Source organism: Phoxinus phoxinus, assembly GCF_949152265.1.
Source record: "Phoxinus phoxinus genome assembly, chromosome: 4".
In the NCBI taxonomy this organism is placed as follows: Eukaryota; Metazoa; Chordata; class Actinopteri; order Cypriniformes; family Leuciscidae; genus Phoxinus; species Phoxinus phoxinus.
Genome location: NC_136879.1, coordinates 41,663,822 through 41,691,056, shown reverse-complemented (window position 1 = coordinate 41,691,056; position 27,235 = coordinate 41,663,822). Strand labels below are relative to the sequence as shown.

The 27,235-nt window shown below is 39.6% G+C and overlaps 1 protein-coding gene across 1 annotated transcript in view; it reads left to right on the top strand.

Moving 5' to 3' along the window:
* dync2h1 (dynein cytoplasmic 2 heavy chain 1) overlaps positions 1-27,235 on the top strand; it is a 148,915-nt gene that overhangs the window by 14,593 nt on the left and 107,087 nt on the right. Inside the window, exons 12-25 of the mRNA XM_079610239.1 lie at positions 368-543; positions 9,023-9,218; positions 10,025-10,120; positions 11,983-12,144; positions 12,903-13,001; positions 14,232-14,371; positions 14,461-14,689; positions 19,261-19,388; positions 20,666-20,781; positions 21,582-21,709; positions 22,374-22,523; positions 23,627-23,832; positions 26,807-26,962; positions 27,051-27,165. Coding sequence (XP_079466365.1) covers positions 368-543; positions 9,023-9,218; positions 10,025-10,120; positions 11,983-12,144; positions 12,903-13,001; positions 14,232-14,371; positions 14,461-14,689; positions 19,261-19,388; positions 20,666-20,781; positions 21,582-21,709; positions 22,374-22,523; positions 23,627-23,832; positions 26,807-26,962; positions 27,051-27,165 — 2,097 coding nt within the window. The remainder of the gene's footprint in view (positions 1-367; positions 544-9,022; positions 9,219-10,024; positions 10,121-11,982; positions 12,145-12,902; positions 13,002-14,231; positions 14,372-14,460; positions 14,690-19,260; positions 19,389-20,665; positions 20,782-21,581; positions 21,710-22,373; positions 22,524-23,626; positions 23,833-26,806; positions 26,963-27,050; positions 27,166-27,235) is intronic.

The window sequence follows — 27,235 nt, the reverse complement described above, 5'->3', positions numbered from 1 at the left end:
ATCATCATGCTCCTGTTCAGAAAGACACATGTGCCAGTTTATAATGTTCACTCCTCGAACACTTGTGCTCGGTCATGTCAGAACATGCGCTGGATGGGTTTATTATGAGCGAGACGCTTGCGTTCACACTACACAGAGTGTTTCTGCTTACTTATGACACACAGCACACAGATAAAAGTATTCATAATATGTTGGACCTTTTACTGAAGGTACTTTTACAAGCACCCGTACCTGTAATTCCGATAGGAGCCACTAGTGTTGCAGATACAACGTACTTCACCTTTAAATACATTGAAAAAGATCATTAAAAGTGGTGAAGGACTTGAGTTGGTCACTAGTTATAGCAGTAAACTCTGTGTGTGTGTAGGTGGAGGACTCCCTGAAGATGGCAGACGCTTTGCTCTCGGATCTGTCTGGGTTTCGGGCGCTGGTCCGTTTCTCTGATGAGCTGCAGGACCAGCTGAGGTCATACGAGCAGGAGCAGTTTGAAGACTGGACTAGAGATCTGCTGTCAGGACTCTCCGATCCCAAATCTGGAATCAGGTTAGCACGCACGCACGCACGCACGCACGCACACACACACACACACGCACACACACACACACTACCTTCAGTCACTACCTAATGCCTTCAGTCTGCCTTGATAGTTTAAACTTTTTTAATGAGTAAAAGGCCCAAGGACAGAACTATTCAAAGCTGGTCAATAACCGCAGATATATTGCTAGAAAAACTAAAACCTTGACTTTCTAATTATGTGTACTTGTTTTATATAATTATTTTATTTTGGTCTGGTTAATGTCATGGCATCTGTTTGTATATAGTTAATTGAATCTGTGATATATGTGACCCTGGATCACAAGCCCAGTCTGGAGCCGCATGGGTATATCTGTGGCAATAGCAACTATACATTGTGTAGTGGCGATCGTACCACAAAAAAAGCCACTTGAGGGAATTTGAAGTCGTCTTCAACGCGTAATGGTGCAAGAAATCAGGTCTGCCATGGCATTCGATTAACACTTTATTTTATGCAGATTAAAATGACTTACAAACACTGCTACTTGCATTGCTGATGTAAACTGAGCTCGTACACATGCAAGCAACGATAAACATGATGCTAACAGCTGACCATGACCAGATTCATCACGAACATCCACGCATGCACGCATGCACGGTTGAAAAACTGTGTGGCTTCCCCAAATCGTAATTCCCTGACGCTATTCACCTGTGACTTCCTTATGTAGTCTCCGTAACCACTGTGAAGCCCTACCTATGCCCCCTGGTGTGCAGGTGGAAGAGCGTCACCCCTATCCAATTTACCACTAACAAAAAACATATAACACGTATAAAAATTGGCTACAACACACCGGCCCCTAATTGTTACTCCAGAATAACATAACAATTAAACACCATAAAAACAATGGAGCCAATAAAATATCCATCATTCACATGTGCTTTTAGTTCATAATGTCCATGTATGCATACTAATACATCAGTCTTTATCCAGATTCTTGCAGAAGACAAATCTTTGTGACTGGTCTCTCCAGAATGTTGCATTTGGTCTGAACTTTAACAGACCGCACAAGTCCTTGTGAGTCAGGAAAGGTCTGCAGTACCTTCCCCAACAACCAGGATCCGCGAGGAGCAGTAGAGTCCGCCACAATGACTATGTCTCCAATGATAAAGCTTCTCTTGTCCTTAGACCACCGTTGTCGTTCCTGCAACAGAGGTAAGTACTCCCGGATCCATCTGTGCCAGAAGAGATCCGATAAGAACTGAACTTGCCTCCAACGTCGTTTTGTGTATAAATCACTCTTTTCAAAAAGTCCAGGTGGGAGTGCAGGTTTACCTTTCAACAGGAGGATGTGATTTGGGGTCAAAGGTTCCAGATCGTTAGGATCATTTGACACTTTGGTGATGGGACGGTCATTTAATATGGCTTCCACCTCACACAGAAGAGTTTGTAACCCCTCATCATCCACACTTTGCTGACGAAGGACTGAGTTCAGGACCTGTCTGACCATGCGAATGATTCGTTCCCACGTTCCGCCATGATGTGATGCAGTAGGAGTGTTGAAGCTCCATTTCACTCCTGACTGAAGTAATGCATTTTGAATTTTTTGGTGATTAAAAGCCGACAGAGCCTCTCTCAGCTCACGTTCTGTTCCTACGAAATTGGTTCCGTTGTCTGATCGGATGTGCGATACCTGGCCTCTTCTGGATATAAACCTACGCAGTGCATTGATGCAAGAACTGGTATCCAATGAATATGCCATTTCCAAATGCACTGCCCTGCTAGCCATGCAGGTGAAGATAACACCATAGCGTTTTACAAAGCTGCGGCCTCTCTTCACTTCAAAGGGCCCGAAGTAGTCAACACCCACATTTGTGAATGGTGGAAGGTCAGGTTGGAGTCTGTCTTTCGGCAAATCTGCCATCTTTTGTTCACCCAGCTTTCCTCTAAAACGTCTACAAATGACACAGGATGAAATAATCTTTCTAGCAGCAGCATTTGCGCTAGTGATCCAATACCGCTGACGAAGTCTAGAAAGCAGGTGATTTCTTCCACAATGTCCGAATTGCTCATGAATATGGCGAAGAATGAGAGTGGAGATATGTTGGTCTTTAGCCAAAATGACTGGATGTTTCATGCCCTCAGGCATTGCTGCTTTACTGAGCCTTCCACCCACTCTCAAGAGCCCCTTTTCTAACACTGGATCAAGTTTGTAAATATGGCTGCTTTTCTTCACTCCAGATGTTCCCCCTTTCAAAACAGTTATTTCATCATTGAACTTGTCTAGTTGACAGTATTGAATGATGGCACTTTCAGCGGTTTCAAGATCTTCAGGGGACATGGTTTGACCAGTCAGTGTGGTTCTGAATCTTTGCATCTCCTTTTCCACTTTGTTCTTTTGTTGAATTATATCGAGTACACTGCTGGACACAGAAGCTTGTATTTCTCTTCTCTTCTGACTCAACAGCAGCAACATCTTTCTCATCTGCAGAAAGCAAACAACCGAGGTCTTTAGCCTTTTCCATGAAGAGAAATAAGTTATCAACTGGTTTGTTGCATTCTGTGTATCTGTGTTGACAGTATTTGTTACATTTATGACATTTACTGTAACCTCTTTTTTGACCTCTGGATCATCACCAATGATAGAGACAGAATCCACAATGTTAACAGGCCATTCACTTTCATTCTTGAGAAGAAAATCTGGGCCATGGATCCATCTGCTGCTCGTGAGCAGGTACTCAATTTTCACCCCACGTGAAGCCTCATCAGCAGGATTCTGCTTTGTATCGACGTACCTCCACTGTGAGACAACAGTGGTTTCTCTTATTGTGGAGATCCTATTGGCCACAAAGGTGTGAAAACGCTTTGTTTCATTCCTAATGTACTTTAGCACAGTTGTGCTGTCACTCCAAAAGGTTGAATTCTCCAACTCTAGCTGCAATTCTGTTTTCAACATCCTATCAATTCGAACTGCAAGCACAGCAGCAGTTAGTTCCATCCTTGGGATTGTCACCTTCTTTAAAGGAGCAACTCTTGCTTTTCCTAGAATGAAGGCAATATGAATCTTCTTCTTGTCATTCTGCATCCTTAGGTAAGATACGGTACCATAACCGTCCTCGCTAGCATCAGAGAAGTGATGTAGTTGGGCACTTGTAAGCTGTCCAAAATCTTTGGGCTTGATGCATCTAGGTACACTAAATGTGCTGAGTTTTCTTAGATCTTCTAGCCACTTCACCCACTGTAGTTGGTAGTTTGGGGAAATTTGATCATCCCAACCGCAGTTCAACCTACAGAGATTTTGTAACATCAACTTGGCAGGTAAGGCAAAGGGTGCTAAAAATCCAATGGGATCGTACACGGAGCTTATTACAGACAAGATACCTCGTCTTGTCAGTGGTCTTTCCTGAACTGCCATTTTGAACCTGAAGGTGTCAGTTTCTGCACACCATTGCAGTCCAAGTGTTCTCTCGACAGGGAGATTGTCTCTGTCGAGATTCAATTGTTTCACTTCCTTAGCTCTTTTTTCCACATCAATAGATTCCAACACTGACCTGCTGTTACTAATCCATTTCACCAGCTGAAACCCCCCCAACTGGCACACAGTTGTCAGGTCTCTCACCAGGGCCATGGCCTCTGCTTCTGAAGGGAGGGACTTCAAGCAGTCGTCCACGTAGAAGTTATGCTTGATTGTGTCCGTCACGTGTGCTGGAAACTTTGCCCTGTTGTCCTCAGCAGTTTTTTTTAGGGCGAAACTGGCGCAGCTGGGTGAGGATATTGCACCGAATAGATGAACAATCATTCTATATTCAGTAAGAGGTTGTGTTAACTCACCAGTTGGCCACCACAGGAAGCGAAGAAAATCAACATCTTGTTTTGTCACTTTAACTTGATGATACATCGCCTGGATATCAGCCATCACTGCTACAACTTCTTGACGAAACCTTATCAGGACTCCAAGCAATGAATTCGTCAAATCAGGTCCCTGAAGTAGCTGACTGTTGAGCGACATCCCCTTAAAGCTTGCACCACAGTCAAATACTACCCTCAAGGTTCCCTTTTTTGTATGGTACACACCATGATGCGGGATGTACCAGACTTTTCCTTCTTTTCCTTTCCTTTGATCTTCTGGCACCTTTTCTGCATATCCTTTATTTATGACATCACTGAGAAAGTGGGTGTATTCTTCTTTAAAGGTAGCATCTTTCTTAAATTTCCTTTTCAAACAGAGGACCCTTTGTTCAGCAACATGACGGTTATTAGGCATGATAACATTTTCCTCCCTGAAAGGTAATCTCATGCAATAATGACCATTGCGGAGTTCAACTGAGCTGTTCATGATTTCCATAAACTTGAGATCTTCTCTGGACAGTTCTGGCTTTTCTTCTGTTACCTTTTCATTAAAGTCGTGATTATATTGCTTCACCAACAGTTCCTCTATGTTAGCAATGGATATTCGATTGACTGTAATGGCAGGATCGCTGCTTCCAGTCACATTACCTCCTCTCAGTGGTCCATTGATAACCCATCCCAATAGGGTTCTAACAGCATAGGGTCCTCCATCCTTGCTGTTTACCACTTCCCATGGTTCCATTACTCTTGAAACGTTGGTTCCAATCAACAGCTCCACTTCAGCATTGATGACAGGAATTTCCACCGAGTGTAAATGTGGCCAAGCACTCAACTCTTCTTGTCGTGGAATGTTATCACGAGTCACAGGCATCTCATATTGTGTAAATACATCAGGCAATTCAAAGAAAGTGTTACTATTGAGTGCAGATACTTCCAGTCCTGAGATGACCTGACTGTCGACAAACTTTTCTTGGCCCATAGTTCTCAACAGGATCTTGGCGTTTTTTCCTCTCACCTTTAGTTCCCTCATAAGTCGCTCAGAGCAGAAAGTGGCTGTACTGCCAGGATCTAAAAATGCATAAGTTTTTAGCATCTTACTGCCTTTCACAGCCTTGATTTGTATAGGCACAATTGGCAAAACACAGTCTTGCACACCGGCCCCTATATGGCCACAAGTCTTAAGAGAAACTACTTGACTTGTTTCTTGGTGTGTGTCTTCTGACTTGATTTCCTTTTCCTTTGAATGGATGTGGAGGCAGGTAGGATGTTTCAGGTTACACAACTTGCAAGACAGACGTCTATGACAGTCTTTACTCATGTGCCCAACATTCAAACACCCAAAACAAACACCTTTCACCTTTAGAAAGTCAATTTTCTCTCTGTGCAGCTTCTTCTCCATTCTGGGGCACAACTCCAATCTGTGACCCTCCTCACACAGCAGACACGACACCTTTGTCGACTTATCAATTACATTTTTCTCTTTTTGAACTTGATGTGTGTTTCCAGTATTAACCGTTTCCACGGAGGTAGCAAAACTGCTTCCCTTTCCCTTGAAGCGAACCTGTGAGACCTTATGTCCAATGTTATATTTTGATGGCAAGATGGATGTGTCCTGAATGTTTCCAAAAAGTGGATCAGAGGCAATAGATACTTGCCTCTCAAGAAAACTGACAATGTCACTGAAACCTGCTTGACGACAGTGCCTCTCCTGCAACTCATAAGCAGTGTTTCTCCACCTTTCCCTCAGTTTATATGGTAGCTTCAAGACGATAGCACGCATGTTGGATGGCATATTCATCTCTGACATGTAGCTGATGTCCTCCATTGCGTTACAACAAACCCGTAGAAACAAAACAAAGGCTTGCAAGCCCTTGACATCTTCTGCTTTCACTGGTGACCATCCCATAGCTTTCTCCATGTAAGCGGTGGCTATTCTTTGTTCATTTCCAAAGCATTTCTGAAGAAGTGTCCTAGCTCTTTGATACCCCCTTTCAGGTGGCATGTGTTGACAACTCTTGACCAGCTCCTTAGGTTGTCCTTTGGTATACTGCTCTAAAAAGTACAAACAATCCTGGTTGCTAGCAGCCTTTCCTTCCACTCCATTTTCAAATGCTCTAATGAATGTGCTGTACTCGAGAGGGTCTCCATCAAAGGTTGGTATATCCCTTGGGGGTAATGATAGTGAAGACTGCTGCTGCACTAGTAAAGCAGTTATGTCGTTTTGCCTTTGCATAATAGTGAGAAGATTTTCTTGTTCCACATTGGTTTGCACGAAGCCATCATGCCGTATGGACTCCTGCGTGGAAAACATAGCTGTTTCCTGTGTGTGATATGTGGTGTGATTAGTTTGCTGAGATTGTTGAGGCATGCTTGATTTGCGATCCAGAGCATGAGCTTTTGGTTCCTGGTTTCTGGTTTCTTTATGTCGTGCCCCCATTGACACTGTGGCTTTGCTGCCTCCTTTTGGTAGATGATTGAACTGATGACTTGAATCCTTGGGACCTGTCTCCATTGACATTGTGACTTTACTGCCTCCTTTTGATGGATGATTGATATGATGGCTTGAACGTTGTGGAACAAATTCCATAGCAGAGGATCTAAGAGAGGATTTAATCTTTGACCTTTTCAGATATGAATTCATTCCATCAGAATGTGCACTGGAGCTTTGCACATCAGAACCTCCATACTTAAGCACTTTAACCTTCGCTGTGTGTGCAGCAATTTGACTTTGCAATTCAAGCACCTCCTTCCTTTGTCTAATTTGTTCCTCCTGTACCTCCAGCTCATGCTTTTCTTTCAGGGTAGCTGCCCCAGCAAGAAGAGCAGCCCTTTCAGCCTCGGCTTTCAGGTATGCAGAGGAGGTTGATGACTTTAAAGACCTGTGGCTGTAGCAGGAAGCTGATGTGCGCCTTTTACCACCAACATTAGAAACACTGTCATTTGGACCGATATCATCAGTGATCACAGTCATGTGTGGCGCAGCATTGTCAACTTCATCATCAGCAGCATCATCAACACCATCAAAATCACCATGATCATCATCACCCTTGCATTGCTCCTTAATGTCATGCAACCACTCTGTAATTCTTTTAATTGTTTCTGTATTACTGTTCATTTCGATTTCAAACCATTTATTTTGTTTTGCCATTTCCTCCTTAGGTAGCAAAGGTTTCAATGATTCATGCAATTCTGTTATTTCCACACTCAACTTTAAAAAAGTATCGTATATGATCTGTACCTCGGACACATTTTCTTTTGAAAGCATCAGTTGCTCAACTTCCTTTCTTAGTTTATGAAGTTTCTTTATCCTAAGGTTCCTTTCCTTTTGATGTGATAATATTTTTTCTTCCAACGCTTTAACCGTGAGCTTAACTGGTCTTTTACATGGTATTTTACCAAGTTCATTCTCCGTTTCACTTTGATTGACAGGTGCATTCAAATCCACGTTACTCATTTTGGCAATGATTAGACAAGCTGCCGAAGTCGCTTTTTCTTTTCTTTTCTTTTTTAAATTGAAACAGGATTTACCTATATCCTGATTGTGAGAAGTCCAATCTCTTTCACACAGCTTATAAAATTCCAAAACAATCCTACCGTTAGTCCAGTGTTGCTTTAGCCCACTTTCACTTGTCAGCGTCCAATTTGTCCTGTCGGCGTTCACTCATTGGAATCAGCTGGAGCGCTGTCCTCAACATCCGCGCGATCCGTCCATTGAAGCGCAGTTTTTCAACTTACTGTAGTGGCGATCGTACCACAAAAAAAGCCACTTGAGGGAATTTGAAGTCGTCTTCAACGCGTAATGGTGCAAGAAATCAGGTCTGCCATGGCATTCGATTAACACTTTATTTTATGCAGATTAAAATGACTTACAAACACTGCTACTTGCATTGCTGATGTAAACTGAGCTCGTACACATGCAAGCAACGATAAACATGATGCTAACAGCTGACCATGACCAGATTCATCACGAACATCCACGCATGCACGCATGCACGGTTGAAAAACTGTGTGGCTTCCCCAAATCGTAATTCCCTGACGCTATTCACCTGTGACTTCCTTATGTAGTCTCTGTAACCACTGTGAAGCCCTACCTATGCCCCCTGGTGTGCAGGTGGAAGAGCGTCACCCCTATCCAATTTACCACTAACAAAAAACATATAACACGTATAAAAATTGGCTACAACACATTGTATGGCTCAAAATTATCCATTTTTCTTTTATGCCAAAAATCATGAGGATATTAAGATCATGTTCCATGAAGATATTTAGTAAATGTCCTACCGTAAATATATAAAACATGTATTTTTGTGAGTGAATGCAGCACAATCGTGAACATAAATGCACAACTTTAAAGGAGATTTTCTCAATGTTTACATTTTTTGCTCCTCAGATTCCAGATTTTCAATAGTTGTGTCTCGACCAAATATTGTCCTATCCTAACAAACCACACATCAATGGAAAGATTATTTATGCAGCTTTCAGATGATGTATACATCTCAATTTTAAAAAATTGACCCATGTGACTGGTTTTGTAGTCCAGGGTCACATATATTTTTGACACAGCTTGAAACCTATAATAAAATATTGATAAAAAAGTAAGTAAAAGGCCTTTTAGTATAATTGTAAAAGCGTCCAACTTCAGCTCATAGTTCACGTGTGTAGTTTGCAGGCCAGTAATCGTGTGATGGAGTTGGATCACATGGATGGTAAACTGAAGATCCAGTACTCGGACCGGCTGGTGAGTTTACTCCGAGAGGTTCGCCAGCTCTGCGCTCTGGGCTTCACCATCCCTGCTAAGATCCAGCAGGCGGGAAACACCGCAGAGAAGTTCTACCGACAGGCCATCATCCTCAAACAGGTGTGTGAACACACACATACACACACGGACTGGAGGTGTTTTTTACACTGTACGCTTGATAAAAGTACCAACATGACTACTAACCCAACGAGTGACATTCCTAGACAAGATCCTATTCTAGAAATGTTCTTTCAGGAAGCATTAGGAAGTTAGATTCATTTATGTGAATCAGTTCATTCATATCATTGAAATTAATCAGTTATTCATTTGAGTCAACATTTAATATGTGACCCTGGATCACAAACCCAGTCTGGAGCCGCACGGGTATATCTGTGGCAATAGCAACTATACATTGTATGGCTCAAAATTATTGATTTTTCTTTTATGCCAAAAATCATTAGGATATTAAGATCATGTTCCATGAAGATATTTAGTAAATGTCCTACCGTAAATATATAAAACATGTATTTTTGTGAGTGAATGCAGCACAATCGTGAACATAAATGCACAACTTTAAAGGAGATTTTCTCAATGTTTAGATTTTTTTGCTCCTCAGATTCCAGATTTTCAATAGTTGTGTCTCGACCAAATATTGTCCTATCCTAACAAACCACACATCAATGGAGAGATTATTTATTATTGATGTATAAATCTAAATTTCAAAGTTTTGACCTATGTGACTGGTTTTGTGGTCTAGGGTCACATATAATTCAATCTAGATAAATACTGCTCTGAAGTCAGTTCTATAATCCTATAGTTATTCAGTTTACAGTAGTTTAGCTTCCCCCATACTGTATTCTGTGGTCTTATATTGTGTTGCATGTAGACTTGTGTTGCGAGTACAAGTGTGTTTGTTTATTTAACAGGTGGCTCATTTCTACAACACCATCGATCAGCAGATGATACCTTCTCAACGACCCATGATGCTCGGCTGTGCTCTGGCCTTTGAGCAGGTCATCAAGGTAATCTGTGCTGAGAACATTTCCGAGAGCCATGAAACTGTATTTTATAGTATTGTACAATATTTTTTTTTTTCTCTTCTGTTCACCAAAACTGCATTTATTTGATCAAAAATACAGTACAACCAGTCATTTTGTGAAATAGTATTACAGTTTTCTATGTGAATATACAGTAAAGTGTAATTTATTCATGTGATCAAATCTGAATGTTCCGCATCATTACTCCAGTCTTCAGTGTCACATGATCCTTCAGAAATCAGTGTAATAAGATGATTTGCTGCTCAAGAAACATTTATGATTATTATCAGTGTTGAAAACAGTTTCATATTTTTGTGGAAACCGTGATACATTTATTTGAGATCTTTTGTAACATTATAAATGTCTTTACTGTCACTTTTGATCAATTTAATGCATCGTTGCTGAATAAAAGTATTTATTTCTTTAAAGAACAACAACACAATTCTAACTAAGGTTCGGTATCGATTGAAGTTTATGATTCCGATACCGATTCTGCTTACCGATTCCTAATTTCAATTCCAATAAGGTAAAAAAACAAACATAGATATCATTACATTTATTCTAAGTCTTATAATTGCAAAACAGGAAATTTTGGCTGAATGCCATGAACAAACATCAAACAGGCTAAAGAACACTCATTCAAGAAACTTCTGCCTATGGTTTAAAAATACCATACCAAAAACAACTAGCCTAACTAAGATCAATTTAAAGCATTATTAAAGACAAGTAAAACACTTAAGAACAAATAAACAAATTAGCAATTGCACAAAAAATACAACTGAACAATGATTCGATTGAAATAACGACAGAAACTGTAATCAAATGTGAAATAAAGCTGCACTGTATAATGGAAATATATATTACAAATATAGATACAAAAGTTATTGAGTCAAGAACAGCGAGTGAATTTTCTCTTTGTCTTTTGATGAACAGTAATGACACAAACAGCAGGAGGTTTATTAGGCTACTGTCCCTTTAAGACTAACGCACGTATCCAATATACTCTTACACACGTTTTTTTCTTAGCTGTTTATGTTAATTTAAGACTGTGTTTACGATCATACGTTCAAGCGGCAAAAGATGCGGAAGACAACTCAATTGATCGTTCGCAAAGACCCGCCCCCCTTAGTTACTGTCACTATGTCCGACAAGCTACGCCGCTCTCACACACACACACCATGTTCTCACGCAGTGAAAAACACATCGTCGAGCAGAGAGGAGACTGACACACACTGACAGACACAAACCAGCTTACTTCTCGGTTACTTTTGATATTAAACATATTAAACAAAGTCTCACCTTTCAAATTTGGTCATTTTTTTAAAGAAATTTAAACAATAAATACCGTTTTGTGGCTCTTTAATGTGTGTGACAGATCGCTGTGTCGCCTCAGTTAAAGCCGCTCGTGAACCGATCATCTCTTCCTTCTAGTTCATTTATAGCATCAAATAAACATGAATGAACATCAGAAGGAATGTTGCTTTAACCGCGGAAAGACGTCAGTACACTCCGCTTCTCAAGCTCAAATCCTCCCGTGTTAATACTAACTCTCCTGACTGCTTTGTCGGACAAAATGGCGGATGGCGAAGTATGATTGGTCAGATCACCTGTCAATCAAGCTCCCTGCGAAGGATCAATTCAGCATTGCGCTCCATACAGTATGAGAGGCAGCTGTCTGTGCGTATGCTTTGGATGTGTGTGTATCGCAGAAAACACATCACGTATCCGAGTCCAGAATTCCCTAATTCTTACTGACCCCAAACTTTTGAACGGAAGTGTATTTTGAATGATAAATGAGTACAGGCAGTGTCACAGTATAACTAATAATAATATTTGTTGTACAATAGAACCCACGGTCTCAATCTCACGGCGAAGGCGGGAAACTCCAGATCACGTGGGAGAATCCTAAAGAGCTGGAGCAGTACATCAGTAAACTCCAGAGCGCCGCGGAGAGACTCTCCACGGAGAACCGCAAACTCAGGAAGTGGCACACCGACTTCTCTGACAAGGTGTGAACTCTCATATTCACAACTCAATATGAATCATGTGTGTACGTCATATGTGAACTATTGAAATAATATCTGATATGTGTACCTTTGTAATCATGTATGTACATCTTGGAAATTGTCTTATGTAACTGTTTGTTTATTCCTAATGAATCAAATCGCCCGATTGACTACGCCTTGGATTCCGATTCTAACTTGTCGACCTGATACTTTGTAAATAAGTGTGTAAATATTCTTGTATATCAATGTTTTACCAGATTAAGGGATGTAGGGGGTTTGACGCCAATTTATTTGTATCTGTTTTTCCACTTTGTTTATGGGTAAGGGAGTTAGGTAAGTTAAAAACTGTATTTTGGTTTTCTTTCTTTAGCTTGAGGTCATTTAGGTTCTAGAAGAAGATTGTTTTGTTTGTTATTTTGGCCTTGTCTGCCCCTGACGCTAACCCTTCATGGTAAATAAAGCTCATATTATTTGTCATCTCTCTGGTAAGTGTGACTCTCTTCCTTTTCCTGGTGCGGCTGACCCCTAGCGGTCGTAACAAGAGAGGAAAGTGACACGCATTCAGTAATTATGTATAAAGGGTTGGCATAATAAGCATAGGCTTCAGCTTATACCTTTTTCGGTTATTATGTATATATATATTTTTTCTTTACTTTGTAAAATGATGTGTGAGGACCGAAATAGGCACACAATTACGTGGAAGAGCTGGCTGACTGGTTTTACCTTTTGTGTGTGTGTGTGTGTGTGTGTGTGTGTTATAGGTGGTGTGTCTGATGGGAGTGGATCTCTTGCGTCAGCAGCAGAAATGGAAAGATGGTCTTCAGGATCTCAGGACTGGATTTGCCACACTGGAGTCTCAGGTGATCATGAGTCTTCTTTCTCTTCACAGTAACAGCTGCTCCACACACACTAGGGGTGTGAACCTACACTGCTCTCACGGTCCGGTTCAATTACTATCATCATGTCATCGATTCAGTTCAATTCGATATCATGATGCACTGCATCCTCAATTTTAAATTTTACTTCACAGGTATACAATTTTGTCAATAAATACAAGCAGTCAGATATATGAACTGAACCTTTAATTTGATCTGCTCAAAGAAAACACACTTCTTGAATGTATCAAACAGCAAACAAAACTCAAGTCTGGGCACAGAAGACAACAGGAGCAATTAGCAATCGTCCTCGTCTGTGTCGCGATGCATCGTAGGAACGATTAATTTCGACACCCCTAACACACACTCATCTCTGCTCTAAGTTTAGGTCGCTTTTTGTGCATTTGGGAACACAACAATCTTCCCAAAGTTGTAATGAGAAGTGCTTATAAACCGGCTGTTGTCAACAAAAGAGGCTTCTTTAAATGTATTACTATTGTCATTTTATAGTTTTATAGTAAACATTATTATTATATATTTTTTGTTAAATCCTTGATTTACTATTTTAATTATTTTGTATAATGTTTTATATAATAATAATAATTTTAAAATGTTTAAATTTAAAAACCAACAGTTTTGCTGTGCTTGTTTTTAGGGTTGCACAAGTTGGCCAAAAATTATGTGATTTATATGTCAGTTATCAATATATATATATATATATATTTTTTTTTTTTTTGTGGAATTTACAAAGGGTACAGCAATATTAAGAAATGTATACATTACTTTTTTCTTTTTTTTACAACTACTAAGGGTGGACAATTACATAAAATTGTAAACAAAAACAAAAAAAAAAAAAAAATTATTTAAGAAAAATCATATTATTTATGTTCATTATGTTCAATTATGTTCAAATTCATATTATTTATATATAATCATTTTATTTTACAGTACAACTGTCTTAATTTCTCCATTTATTAAAAATGAAACCATCAAGCTATAGTCATAGTGATATATAATCACACAACTTTTGGCAAACCTTGGCATGATTTTGATCAGAAACCAGATTTCCCCTTCTACCTTCTAAAGCAGCATCCTAACTGACATTGAACCTCATATGTGCCTTGTTAGGTGGCATAATAGTGCCTCAGTGTTTCTACCATCATCCATAAACATGCCTGGATGTGTGTGTGTGTGTGTGTGTGTGTGTGTGTTCAGGGGTTTCGTACAGGAGACATGAGGGCCTGGCGTCAGCACTGGAACCATCAGCTGTATAAAGCTCTCGAGCACCAGTATCAGGTGGGACTGGAGGCCCTCAACAAGAACCTGCCGGAGATTAACATCGACCTCATCTTCAAGTGAGAGCCCTTTCCTCGTGATGCGTCTTAAAGGACTAGTTCACTCAAAAACACTCAGTTATTTACTCTCTAAACGTGTGTTTCTTCAGGCAGGGGCGGCTGCAGTTCCGTCCTGCGTTCGAAGAGGTCAGGGCAAAATACTACCGCGAGATGAAGCGGTTCATCTGCATCCCGAACCAGTTTAAGGGCGTGAGCGAGACGGGAGAGGAGCCCATATTCACCTGCATGATCGAACGCAACGCCAGCGGCTTCTTGACCATCTTCAGCAAAGCTGAACTCCTCTTCAGTCGACTCACACAACTGCTGGACAAGTTTAAGGTACCGCACCAGGGTGGGAAATTAGCACCTGCCACCAGCCAATGGCGGGTACTTTTTCAAAGTGGCGGATGACTTTGCCTTGTATACCAACCACAGTGGCGGGTGCGAACGACTAGCGATCGCTAGCTGTCACTTCAGCCGATAAAAACCTGAATCCATGGCAATTCGAGTGTCTTTTATAGGCTGATTCCCCTGCGCTCAGTTCGGCGGGCTTCACACCGTTTGGTTCGCGCAGTTATGCCGCTCATTGGTTCGTGCAGTTCCCACTGACCAGCCAATAGCGTGCGAGGAACGTAACATTCTCATTTTCCTCTACATCTCATCAGCAATTTCGATTTTGGCACGCTCTGCATCAGCTGACCACTAAGGAGCGAATGTACAGTGACGTGACATCACTGCCATATTCAAGCTGTGCTTTCGCGCTATGGCTGACGCTGAGCCGTGCGCTGTGCTGTGCTTGTCATAGACCACATAATGTTTATTTTAGGTTTCAGACATTTAAGGCGAGACACTACAGGTGAATAGGGTACAATTTAAAAATAATAGATATCACCATGAAACTTCCTCAGTTGATTACTTACACAAGTTCATAAAAAAAATGTATTACAAGTTTTTGAAATTTGTATGTTTAATTATGCAAATTAGGTATTATCTCATTAAATATGCACACTTTTGCATATATTTTCGGTAGATAGATCTGAACATATGATAAAGTCAGGTGCAAAATTCTTTTTTCATTTTGTTTACACACAAGATAAAAAAAGATGTTCAGAGGGATTTCAGGATATATGCTTTCATTACCTAGGAAATCTAAATATACTGTCCATAGCCTTAAAAAATCGATTTTCGCCATATTTTTTGGATTAAAATGTCACATAAATCAGGCCAGGAATGATTTATTAACAAATCCCTCTGAACATATCTTCAGAATACTGCTAAGTATATAACTGGAGAGTTTGGTGTACATCGGCTGAGATGTTTATACTGGAGAATGACAAAAAAAAAACATTTTGAGAAAAAGGCATTTAAAGATTTGTAATGTAAAAAATCATACTTTTTTAGTGGAAACAACTATTTACTGACACAATATCTTATCAAATCATTAGCAACAACAATACAAACCACCTAAATCACATCAAAACTTATAAACACAGCATTTATGGCCTTCAACTGAACAGAAAAACAGTCAAAAACACACATCTAAATGTCAGAGCGCGTCACGTGATGCATCTGAACCAATCACGGTGTCAGAAATTGACATCAGCCAATGAGATTTCGCTTTTAGGGTTAAATGCCCATTTTACTTTCACGATTGGTTGCTGATTAAAAGGAAATGACCATATTTGGATCCGACAGCATTGTACAGAAGAGAGAGAGCTTCACAGACGTGTGTGAGATTAAAGGAAGAACACAGAGATCGCGGAGCAGCGCGTTGATTTAGAACGCCAACTTTTGTTGAATTTCGGAGAAATCTACAGATGCAAATAGACAAAGTTAGTAAAATAAAGACATAAATGTGTATTTTGGACTTTTTTTCACCACAAGTCTGAAAGAAGACATGTTATTGAAGACAAATAGCCCAAAATCTCAAAATTGACCAGTGAAAAAAACCCGATGTTTTTGCCTGCCGTGTCTCGCCTTAAATACATATAATTTATAGCAAAACAATACATTTATAGTTTGTAAAATACACAGTGGTGTCTATGGAAGCAGCAATAACAATCCATTCAAATATATTTGCCGACGTGTTTTATTCATATCAGATTTACAGTCGCCCTATTGGCCCAACCCTATTACTGAGAGATGAGTCCATATTTTTTTTCATTAAACATGTAGAACTACAATTACTGTAGAATATGACCAAACTGACCAAACACAATTTGACCATGGACTCGCAGGCTTTTTTTCACTTCACTTTTTATGTGCCTTTATTAATAAAATATGTATTAATAATAATAAAAAATAGTGTATTGAAGCAATTCAAAATATGCTAGTGCACTTTCTTTTATAAATTTGAATTCCGGAAAAAGTGGCTGGTAAAAAATATAAGTGGCTGGTAAAATTGGGCATCCACCAGCCACTGTGGCTTTAAAAAAGTGAATTTCCCACCCTGCACCGCACACTGCGTTTCAAACCCCAGCGAGCTGTCGAGCTAGCTAACGTCGTTGATGCACTCATGAGAAGACCGTTCCAATTATATGCAGAAACATTTTGCTTCCTTTTAAGATTTCAGGTGATTTGGACCAAAAACGATGAATAAAGGCAACATCATATCATTAAACATAATACTTTTATTCATCAAGGATGCAAAGTGATTACAATTTTATTTCAAATAAATGCTGTTCTTTTGAACTTTCTATTCTTCAAAGAATCCTGGAAAAAAACGGATCACTGTTTCCACAGAAATATGAAGCAGCACAACTGTTTTCAACATTGATAATAATCATAAAAGTTTCTTGAGCAGCAAATCATCACATTACACTGATTTCTGAAGGATCATGTGACACTGAAGACTGGAGTAATGATGCTGAAAATTATTAGACGTATAAGACGCTTCTTTCAAAAACAAAATTATTGGACCCCAAACTTTTGAACGGTACAGTATATCCTTCAAAGATAGGGCAATCCCAGAATACATTGCAAAATTCTCTTAAAATTGTTAGTTGAGGGAAACGTCGATTATAAATGAAGTTCTGGACAAATAATGGTGGATTCCAATTATATTAGAATATTAGAACATGAAGGGAATTTCAGCACGTAAAGGTCATGAACTGAGGTCACTTTTAAAGTGATGTTCTAGAAAACACCGTAAACACCCACACACACACACACACACTTCCAGCCAGATCCCCTGTTTATTAGACATTACCTGCAGCTTAAAACCGACTGAACTGCCTACCTAGATGTGTTGAATGCATCTCTGATGCCCAAAATGCTGCCCAGATCAGTGCACTAGTTTTGTTTTTAAGACATAACAAGTGTTAGCATGTATTTATTGTGTTTTTGGCATTTACAAACGTCCATTCTTGAAATGCTATCTGCTTTCAATTGTGGTTTAGACTAGAGAACACTCTGCCAAAGGCTCTTGTAAAGCTTTAATACTGTCACGGGGAATCCCAGCCCACTCGCACACAAACTCACTTCTGATTCCTGCCGCCCACACAGAGGGGAAACGGCCTGAGCGCTTCCTCTTTAACAGCAACACGACTGGGAAACCTCGTACGGGTCTGTGTGTCTGCTAACAGCAGATGTCCGAGCATCGAGCAGGTGCTGCTTTAATATGCTGGAGAAAACTCTCTGTTCACTCATCCTACATCGTAGTTTCATTAACGTACACAAGTTGCCTACTGTGTGCTGAATTATTAAGTAGCGTGTGCATTGCAAATCTGAAATGACAGCTCAGCGTTTTGCTCATTTCATCACTTCCTTAGAAAGCGACCCCATAAAGGTCTGAGCGGTTTATTTCAGGTTTGCTCGATTGGAGTTTTTTATGTGGCTAATAACAAAAGGGAAGGTTTGCAATTTTGAGAATTCCAAAATAACACACAATCGCCACATAATCTACAATATATGAGTTTAGCATCTGAATGAATAGGCTTCCTCAACTTTTGACCCTTTTGAAAATAAATTCAAATGGTTTTACTTCAGAATCCAGTGCAGTACCAACATTATTTATTGCACAACATATCCTTAAAATCACAATGAAATGTTTTAATATCACAATGAACTGGGCAAGCAATATGCTAAATTTTAACAGAAGCAGATTTAAGTTTCTAAATGTGTCTTTGGAGCAGTGTTGTTATTATTTGTTAACTAAAACTATATATATAAAAATGTTAATTGAAATAAAGCTGAAATAACACAAATTATTGATATTAGATTAAAAAACTTGGCAACTGACTGTAATAAGAGTTTAAGATGAAGTACTAAACTTACTAAACCATTAAATGAAATAAAATAATTTCAAGCTAAGTAGAAATATTAATAAAAAACGGATTAAAATTACATAAGCACATAACAAAAACACGTTATAATCAAAATATGAATACATACTGTAATAGTATATGAAATAATACTAAAATAGCACTGCTCCAGAGCCAATAATTCACAGGATAATCAATATCTATCTTTGTTGTGAATCCGTATTTAACAGTCTGGGTTGTATTTTCTTTGATTCTAGGTAATTTTGCTCACTTGACTAGTTTCTTCACATGTATTTGCACCAGAGTTTGTTTGGAGTGCATGACCTTTGACATGAATAACTTTTTAAAGCTGATTTTAGCTGTTAACTATACATATTTAAATGGTTAGTCACTTGTTCCTTTTTACATTTAGCATTTCCCCGACCAACCGATTCGATTTTGTAACGTAGCTCATAACAGACTCGAGAGGGTTTGTAACTAATATTCTGACAGATGAGTGAAAATAAGAAACTCAAGCATGTGTGACTCTGAATTCAGAATCTGAATGAATTCATGCATGTGATCTGTGACATCAGGCCTCCTGAGCCCGGATTATTTGATTGTGATTTATAAAAGTGTTTCCCCCTGTGTGTGTGTGTGTGTGTTCAGGACTGGGTGGTTCTGGGGCAGGTGGATGTAGATGTTCTGGTGGAGAAACACCTTCACAGTGCCCAGGACTGGGAGAGAAACTTCAAAGCTCTCAAAGCCAAAGGAAAAGAGGCTGAGCGACTGCCCAGGTGTGTGTGTATGTGTGTGTGTGATCATACCCTGATCAGCCAAAACATTATGAGCATCTGCATAAAACAAGACGTCAGCAGCGTCCTTCAAGTCTTGTAGATCGAGTTTGTTAATCCAGCACATCATCCCATGCATGGATTGAGATCTGGGAAATTTGGAGGCTAAACTAAACCCTAAACTCTTCATCCTGTTCCTCAAACCATTCCTGATCAGTGTGTGCAGAGTGACAGGGTTCATTATCCACTTCCACCAGGAACACCAGTGTCATGACGGGTCGGACCTGCTCTGCAACAATCCCAGCGAGCGATATCCGTCATTTCAGCGTCTAGGTTAACTATAGACCCGATATAGTCCGGCTATGAGTAACACACTTCTAGCCAAAATAACCTAAAATAACTTGCGAGATGTTTGATATTCCATCATATAAGCAAAGTCAACAGTGATTTCAAGTGTTTGGTTTCATTTCTTGACTCATTTCATTTCTCTGTGATTAATTGATGACTAGTCTATTCTTGCGGCTGTGGTTTAGACGTCTATAAAATTTTCACTGACAGCTCAAACGTTGCCTTGTTTTAGCCGAGACGTCTGGGCTGTGATTGGACGGCTATTAGACGTCTTTTAAACGCAAAATTGCTTGCTGGGATGTTAAGTAGATGGCACGTCCACATGAATGACCGGGTTTCCCAGCAGAACATTGACCAGGGCACCACACTCCCTCCACCGGCTTGTCGTTGTCCCATAATGCATCACTTCCCCAGGTAAACTCCGCACACGGCCATCTACGCGATGTACAAGAAAACGGGACTCATCGGACCAGACGACCTTCTTCCAGGTCCAACTCTGACGCTCTCGTGCTGCCCATTGGACAGGGGTCATCATAAACACAGCAGAGTGTGATGCAGTTTGTGTCGTGACACATTCCTCCCATAACCATCATTAAAACTGTGTGTGACTTGTGCCACAGTAGACCTTATCTCAGCACTGCTGACCGGAGCGACACACGCCTTGAGTTTCAGAGACACTCGGACTCAGCCATCACAATCTGGGCCTTGTCAAAGTCTCTCAGATCTCTCTCCTGCATCCAACATGTTGATCACAAGAACTGACTGTGCGCTCACCATCTAATCTAACCAGACCTGAATAATGTGGCCTTGTTAGGAGATGATCTTGGCTTCACTTGTGACTGGTCATACTGTTTTGGCTCATCAGTGTATATAAACTGTGTGTTTGATATGTAGTGCTGCATTTAACACTGTGTGTGTGTGTGTGTGTGTAGCACAGAGAAGGTTGACTGCATCACGGTGAACTGTGAACCTGTCAGAGTAGCCGTGGACGATCTCATCCAGAAGTTGTTTGACGCTCTCCTGACGTCCCTGAGGAGATCCATCCAGGGTGAGATCAGACATTCACATATTCAACACACACTGCTCTCATGGTGTCTTAAAGTGGCAGTTCACCCAAAAATTAAAACTAGCCCATGATTTACACACACTGAACCCATCCCAGGTGTATATGACTTTCTTCTTTCAGACGAACACAATCTGAGTTATATTTAAAAATGTTCTGCTCTTCCAAGCTTTATAATGGCAGTGAATGGAGGATGAGATTTTGAAGTCCAAAAAAAGCACATCCATCCATCATAAAAGTAATCCATACGGCTCCAGGGGGTTAATAAAGGCCTTATTAATAAAGTATTTGCAAGAACTTTAAATTAATAAAAAAATAAATAAAGTGATATTGATATTGTTATAGTGTCCAGTTTTAAGCAGGGAAACACCACACATATTTTTTTTCCTCAATTAGATCATATTGCGTACCATAGAAGGTTAAAGACAAAGCATGCATCCTCCAAACCAGACTAAACTATAACTATAAAAAAACTGAAATAAAGCTACTGTGAAATAAAATATGATATAATAAATAATAATAAAAAATATTAGGTGCAAAACTTAAAACTCAGAAATGTTAACTTGGCAACTCACTGAAATAATATTTATTTGAGGTATTCAGATGATCTCAACAAGCACAGACAGATCTTTGTGCCAGTGGTGTTTATGAGATCACACGGTCCAACACTGACCTCTGCTGGCCGTGTTTGCACTGTGTGTGTTCACCTCTATACAGCTAGTGTTGTGTATGTGTGTGTGTGTGTGTGTGTGTGTGTGTGTGTGTGTGTGTGTGTGTGTGTGCAGGTCACATTCAGGTTATTGATTCATTCGTGAGCGGTGCAATGGAGACCTTGTCCTTGCGTCCTGAGAGCATCGATGAGATTGGAGAGGCTGATGCCAAACACAGCCAATTGCAGTCCCAGAAACCTGAGGTACATCACCATCAACACCACGTGTGTGTGTGTGTGTGTGTGTGTGTGTGTGTGTGTGTGTGTGTGTGTGTGTGTGTGTGTGTGTGTGTGTGTGTGTGTGTGTGTTTGTGTGTGTGTGTGTGTGTGTGTGTGTTGTGAGTGAGTGACATTATTCTAGCCAAGAACCGGCAGCATGTTATTCTGCTGTGCTGATATATGTGACCCTGGATCACAAACCCAGTCACATGACTCACGGGTATATCTGTGGCAATAGCCAACTATACATTGTATGGGTCAAAATTATCCATTTTTCTTTTATGCCAAAAATCATTAGGATATTAAGATCATGTTCCATGAAGATATTTAGTAAATGTCCTACCGTAAATATATAAAACATGTATTTTTGTGAGTGAATGCAGCACAATCGTGAACATAAATGCACAACTTTAAAGGAGATTTTCTCAATGTTTACATTTTTTTGCTCCTCAGATTCCAGATTTTCAATAGTTGTGTCTCGACCAAATATTGTCTTATCCTAACAAACCACACATCAATGGAAAGATTATTTATCCAGCTTTCTAAATTTAAAAACAAATACCCATGTGACTGGTTTTGTGGTCCAGGGTCACATATGTGGTGTTTATGTTGTGTTTGTGTGTAAACGTTGTGCTGATGTTGTGTGCAGATACTGCCTCAGTTCCAGCAGGCGGAGGAGAAGAACAGGCTGTTGCGCTCCGTGGCGGGTGGAGGTCTGGACACCATCAGCTCCCTGAGAGCCAAATGGGACAAATTTGAGCTCATGATGGAGAGTCATCAGCTTATGATTAAAGAACAAGTACAAACACACACACACACACACACACACACACACACACACACACACACACACACACACACACACACACACACACACACACACACACACACCACACACACACAAACACACACACACACACACACACACACACACACACTGTTTCATACATTTTTCCATAATAACCAATAGAATGTCTTTTTTTTTATTCAATAAAATGCTGTTTCAAATGCGTCTTTAACTACAAGATGTCATGAACCTGAGTTCTTATCGTTAACTAAAACTAAAAATGTTAATAAAATAGATGTTTACAAAAATTAAATGAAATATAAAAAATAACTTATTTTATTTTAGATAGTTGGCGTGGCAAATTTTTACATTTTTATTTATTTGAAGTTCTCAAATTTCTGACACTCAAACTGAAATCAAAGTTTATGAAAACTAAAAAGTCATATTTAAAATGTAATTATAATAATGAAAACTACAAAAACACACAACAAAATGACTAAAACTTTAACTAAAATTTAAATGAAAACACAATATCAGTAGAATTTTTAAACATTTTTTTTCTTTTTTTCTTTACAATATTTATACAATAAAATACTGTTTCAGTGTTGTTATTGTTAACTAAAGCTAATATAAATGTTAACTAAAATAAATATAAACATTTTTATTTTACATTTTAACTAACTAAATCATTAAAATAAAAAATAAACATTGAAAATATAATAAAAACTTATTGAAATATTTAATTGAGTTGAAATTACTAAAACGAAAACTGAAATATAAATGAATAAAAACTAAATAGACACATTTACAAATAATAACAAAACAAACACACAACAAAATAACTAAAACTTTAACAAAAATGGAAAATATTTGGAAAAACTAATTCAAAGCATGAATAAATACAACGATAGTATATCAATGATGCTAAAATAACGCTGTCATGAACAAGAAGGCAGTTTTCATTAAGATGACACCAGTGCATGCGAGTCAATCTGAGTGTGTTCAGTGATTCGGTTTAAAGGAGCGGCTCAGATCTCTCATCAGGCGTTGTTAGTTAGCGCTGTATTTTTGTGAGCTGTGGTGCAGTGAGGCTGTAAACACACTGTGCTTCTCAGGTGGAGGTGATGAAAGGGAACGTGGAGTCGCGGGTTCAGGTTTACCTGCAGGACCTGCAGAAGTTCAGAGCTCGCTGGGACCAGCTCAAACCCGGGCATGACATCATCGAGTCAGGTGACCACGAGGCTCTGCAGCGCTGCGTCCAGAACATCCGGGACCGACGAGCCGAGTTCGACGAGCTGGAGAACACACGCACGAAACTCACGTGTGTGACTTTACTTCTGCACTCGCAAGCAATTCAATTCAGTTCAAAAAACACTTTATTTGTCCCATTAATGAGGCCACGTAGAGTCACGTAAACAATATACATAAAAACATCATATATGTAAGGAATAATTGACGACAGGCCGTTGAATTATTAGAAAAATAATGCACACCCGAGGTGGTAATGCAGTCGCGACGCGAAGCGGAGTCAGTTATTCCGCTTATACTACAGTTACCACACCTCGAAATATTGTTCAGATGATGTATTTCAAGACGTTTGTAACGTTTTTGTCATTAAAACGCTTTTGTATGTAGGACTAATTCCTTGCACATCTAAACTGCATGCTCCGTTGCTAATTCCCGAACGTCATTGTAGAGTTAGCGGCGGTTTGAGCCGCTGATAGCAGAGTAATGCTGGACACACTTAACCACTAGAAACATTCTCTGACTGTGAATGCAGCAGATTTTAAACACCGCTGTGAACACCGACTGAACACGCGTGCATGATCAGTCATTAAACAAATTACATTCATAATCGGCCCTACAGTAAGTGTGTCCCCGGCTTTATGCAGTTATTAATGCAGTTATGAGAGAGAGAGAGGGGCATGTGCGTCAATATTATTATTTATTTATTAATTCAATTCGTTAGTGGTGTCAACAATAATCGATTCGGCGATGCATCGCAATGCGGGATATGCACGATTCAGCATCGATGCGGCAAAGTGCCATAATCGATTATGTCACTGTTTATTTTCTGGCCTTGAGTTGGACAATAAAGTTACTTTCGTGGGCATAACAACAACAATCAAGACGGCTGAGGCGGAGGGAGATGACCGCGATAGACGGGTAATTAAAAACGCACCCAAAGCTTGGAAAAGCGGACATCTGGGCACATTTCGGATTCTACGAAGTTAATGGGAAACTAAACAAGACGAGGCTGAACACAGGAGCGCAACTTCGCGGCTGAGACACGAATAGACTAACATAAAGCTTTTACTCTTAAACACAAAAGGCACGTCCATTTGAATAAAAAAATAATATTAATTAAACAAACCAGATCAAGAGCAAAAACTAAATAAAGTGCATAACTGAAAAATAAAGCATAGGCTCAAAACTAATACAAACAGTGGCACTGCGCATTGGGCTCCAATAATTATTTTCCGTCTTCTAAAAAAAAAAAATGCTGCCACACTGCCGATGTCTTTGTTGACATGGTAGAAGAGGACTGACTATGAATTAAACGGTCTCTCAATTAAATAAATAATATTTTGCAAACCTTCTAGCCTAATTTCTTCAGTCTGTCTCTCTTCTCCAGTGGGTTGGGCTAATCCAAAAGAAGTGAAAACAAGGGGGGTGTTCTGAAGACACACTGTTACCTGTGAAACAGCGGTGCTCTGAAAACACCCCCATTTGCAATTAGTGCTTTCCACCTGATGAAATGAACGCGCAAAACGAATAAAATGAACGCGGGAAAACTGATGAAATGAACGCGCAAAACAAATGAAATGAACGCGGCAAAACTGATGAAATGAACGCGGCAAAAAATCGACCAATCAGAATTTTGGTCAAGCCAGAACGTATCGACCAATAATCGACTAATAGACCGGGAGATTACAGCCCTAGAAAGCAGTGATTTATGTTTTCTTTTTCAGGTTTGAAAATGCCATATCCAATACCCTGTACCATTCAATTTTATTTTGTTTAATGACATTTATGTCAAAGATACAGGAGAGTGATAATACACACATAGCAGCCAATAAAATCTGTTGTTCAATATATGACTGCTTGTATTGCCGCATGACTGATGAAAAAATTGCCTTGTTGTGTGGAGTAGAATTTTGATGCATCGCAATGCATCGTAGAATCGAATTGAATCGAATCGTTACCTGGTGAATCGTAATCGAATCGAATTGTGAGGGCAGTGCCAATGCACACCCCTACAATTCGTTCTAATTCATTCGTTCCTTCTTTTTTTCTATTAGTGACAGTAGACTAGCCTAATGAATGAAACACAAAGCCCTTTTAACAAGTATAGGCCTATCAATTATAATTTATTTGTTATATTATCTTCAACAACAGGACTATACATTTATTTAAATATTCAGTTTAATTTTCTATTGATTATGTATAGGACTGTATACTTTATTTATTAAAATTAAACTGCATGTTTCCATTGATTGTGAAGTTAGATAGATCAACCGCATGCGGCTGCATGGTTTTCTTGTTATGAATTGTATCCTATTTTCCGTTATTACAGTGAACTACGCGCAGTGATATGGAGCTGTAATGCGGTCAAGACCTGCCGGAACTACTTTAGCCGTGGGGTTCCTTGAAAATAATTGCACACCGTAGAACGTTTGTCAACCAATCAGATTCAAGCATTCAACGGCCCTGTAGTATAATAAATAAATAACACAATGTGCACGTTAATATGTATTATTTATAATCTGCTACAAGCGGATACCTAAAAAACAAGTCCATACCATGTATAAGAATGAATAAATACGTGAATATATATGTGACCCTGGACCACATTTATAGAGATTTATACATCACATGAAAGCTGAATAAATCATCTCTCCATTGATGTGTGGTGTGTTATGATAGGACAATATTTGGTCGAGACACAACTATTGAAAATCTGGAATCTGAGGAGCAAAAAAATGTAAAGATTGAGAAAATCTCCTTTAAAGTTGTGCATTTATGTTCACGATTGTGCTGCATTCACTCACAAAAATACATGTTTTATATATTTACGGTAGGACATTTACTAAATATCTTCATGGAACATGATCTTAATATCCTCATGATTTTTGGCATCAAAGAAAAATGGATAATTTTGACACGTACAATGTATAGTTGGCTATTGCCACAGATATACCCGTGCGGCTCCAGACTGGGTTTGTGCTCCAGGGTCACATATGTATATAACGCCCGTGAAATGATCATAGTAAACGTGTGTGTGTGTGTCGTAGGGAGGACTGCGAACACTTTCATCTGAGCGCTCCTGACGCGTCTCTGGCGTCCGACACGCTGCGGGATCTGAAGGAGTGTTCGGAGATGTGGGAACTGTACGAGGAGTTCCAGCGGGGACTGGATGACAGCGCTCAGCAGGACTGGATCTCCTTCAGGTCTCAATCACAGAAACTTCCACATGGACATTCAGAGACAAACTCAGCATGTTTTATCTGCGTGTGTGTGTGTGTGTTTTCCCTGCAGAAGTAAGACTCACATGTTCGAGGAGTTTTTGTTCGCGTGGCACGACCGACTGAGGAAGCTCGAGGAGCAAACCAGCATGTCCGTCAAATTGCAGAAGGAAGTGGACAGATATAAGGTCACATGGGAGGATTATTTCGGTTATTTACTTGGAAATTCTGCTGTACATGTGGGATGGGTCATGCTCA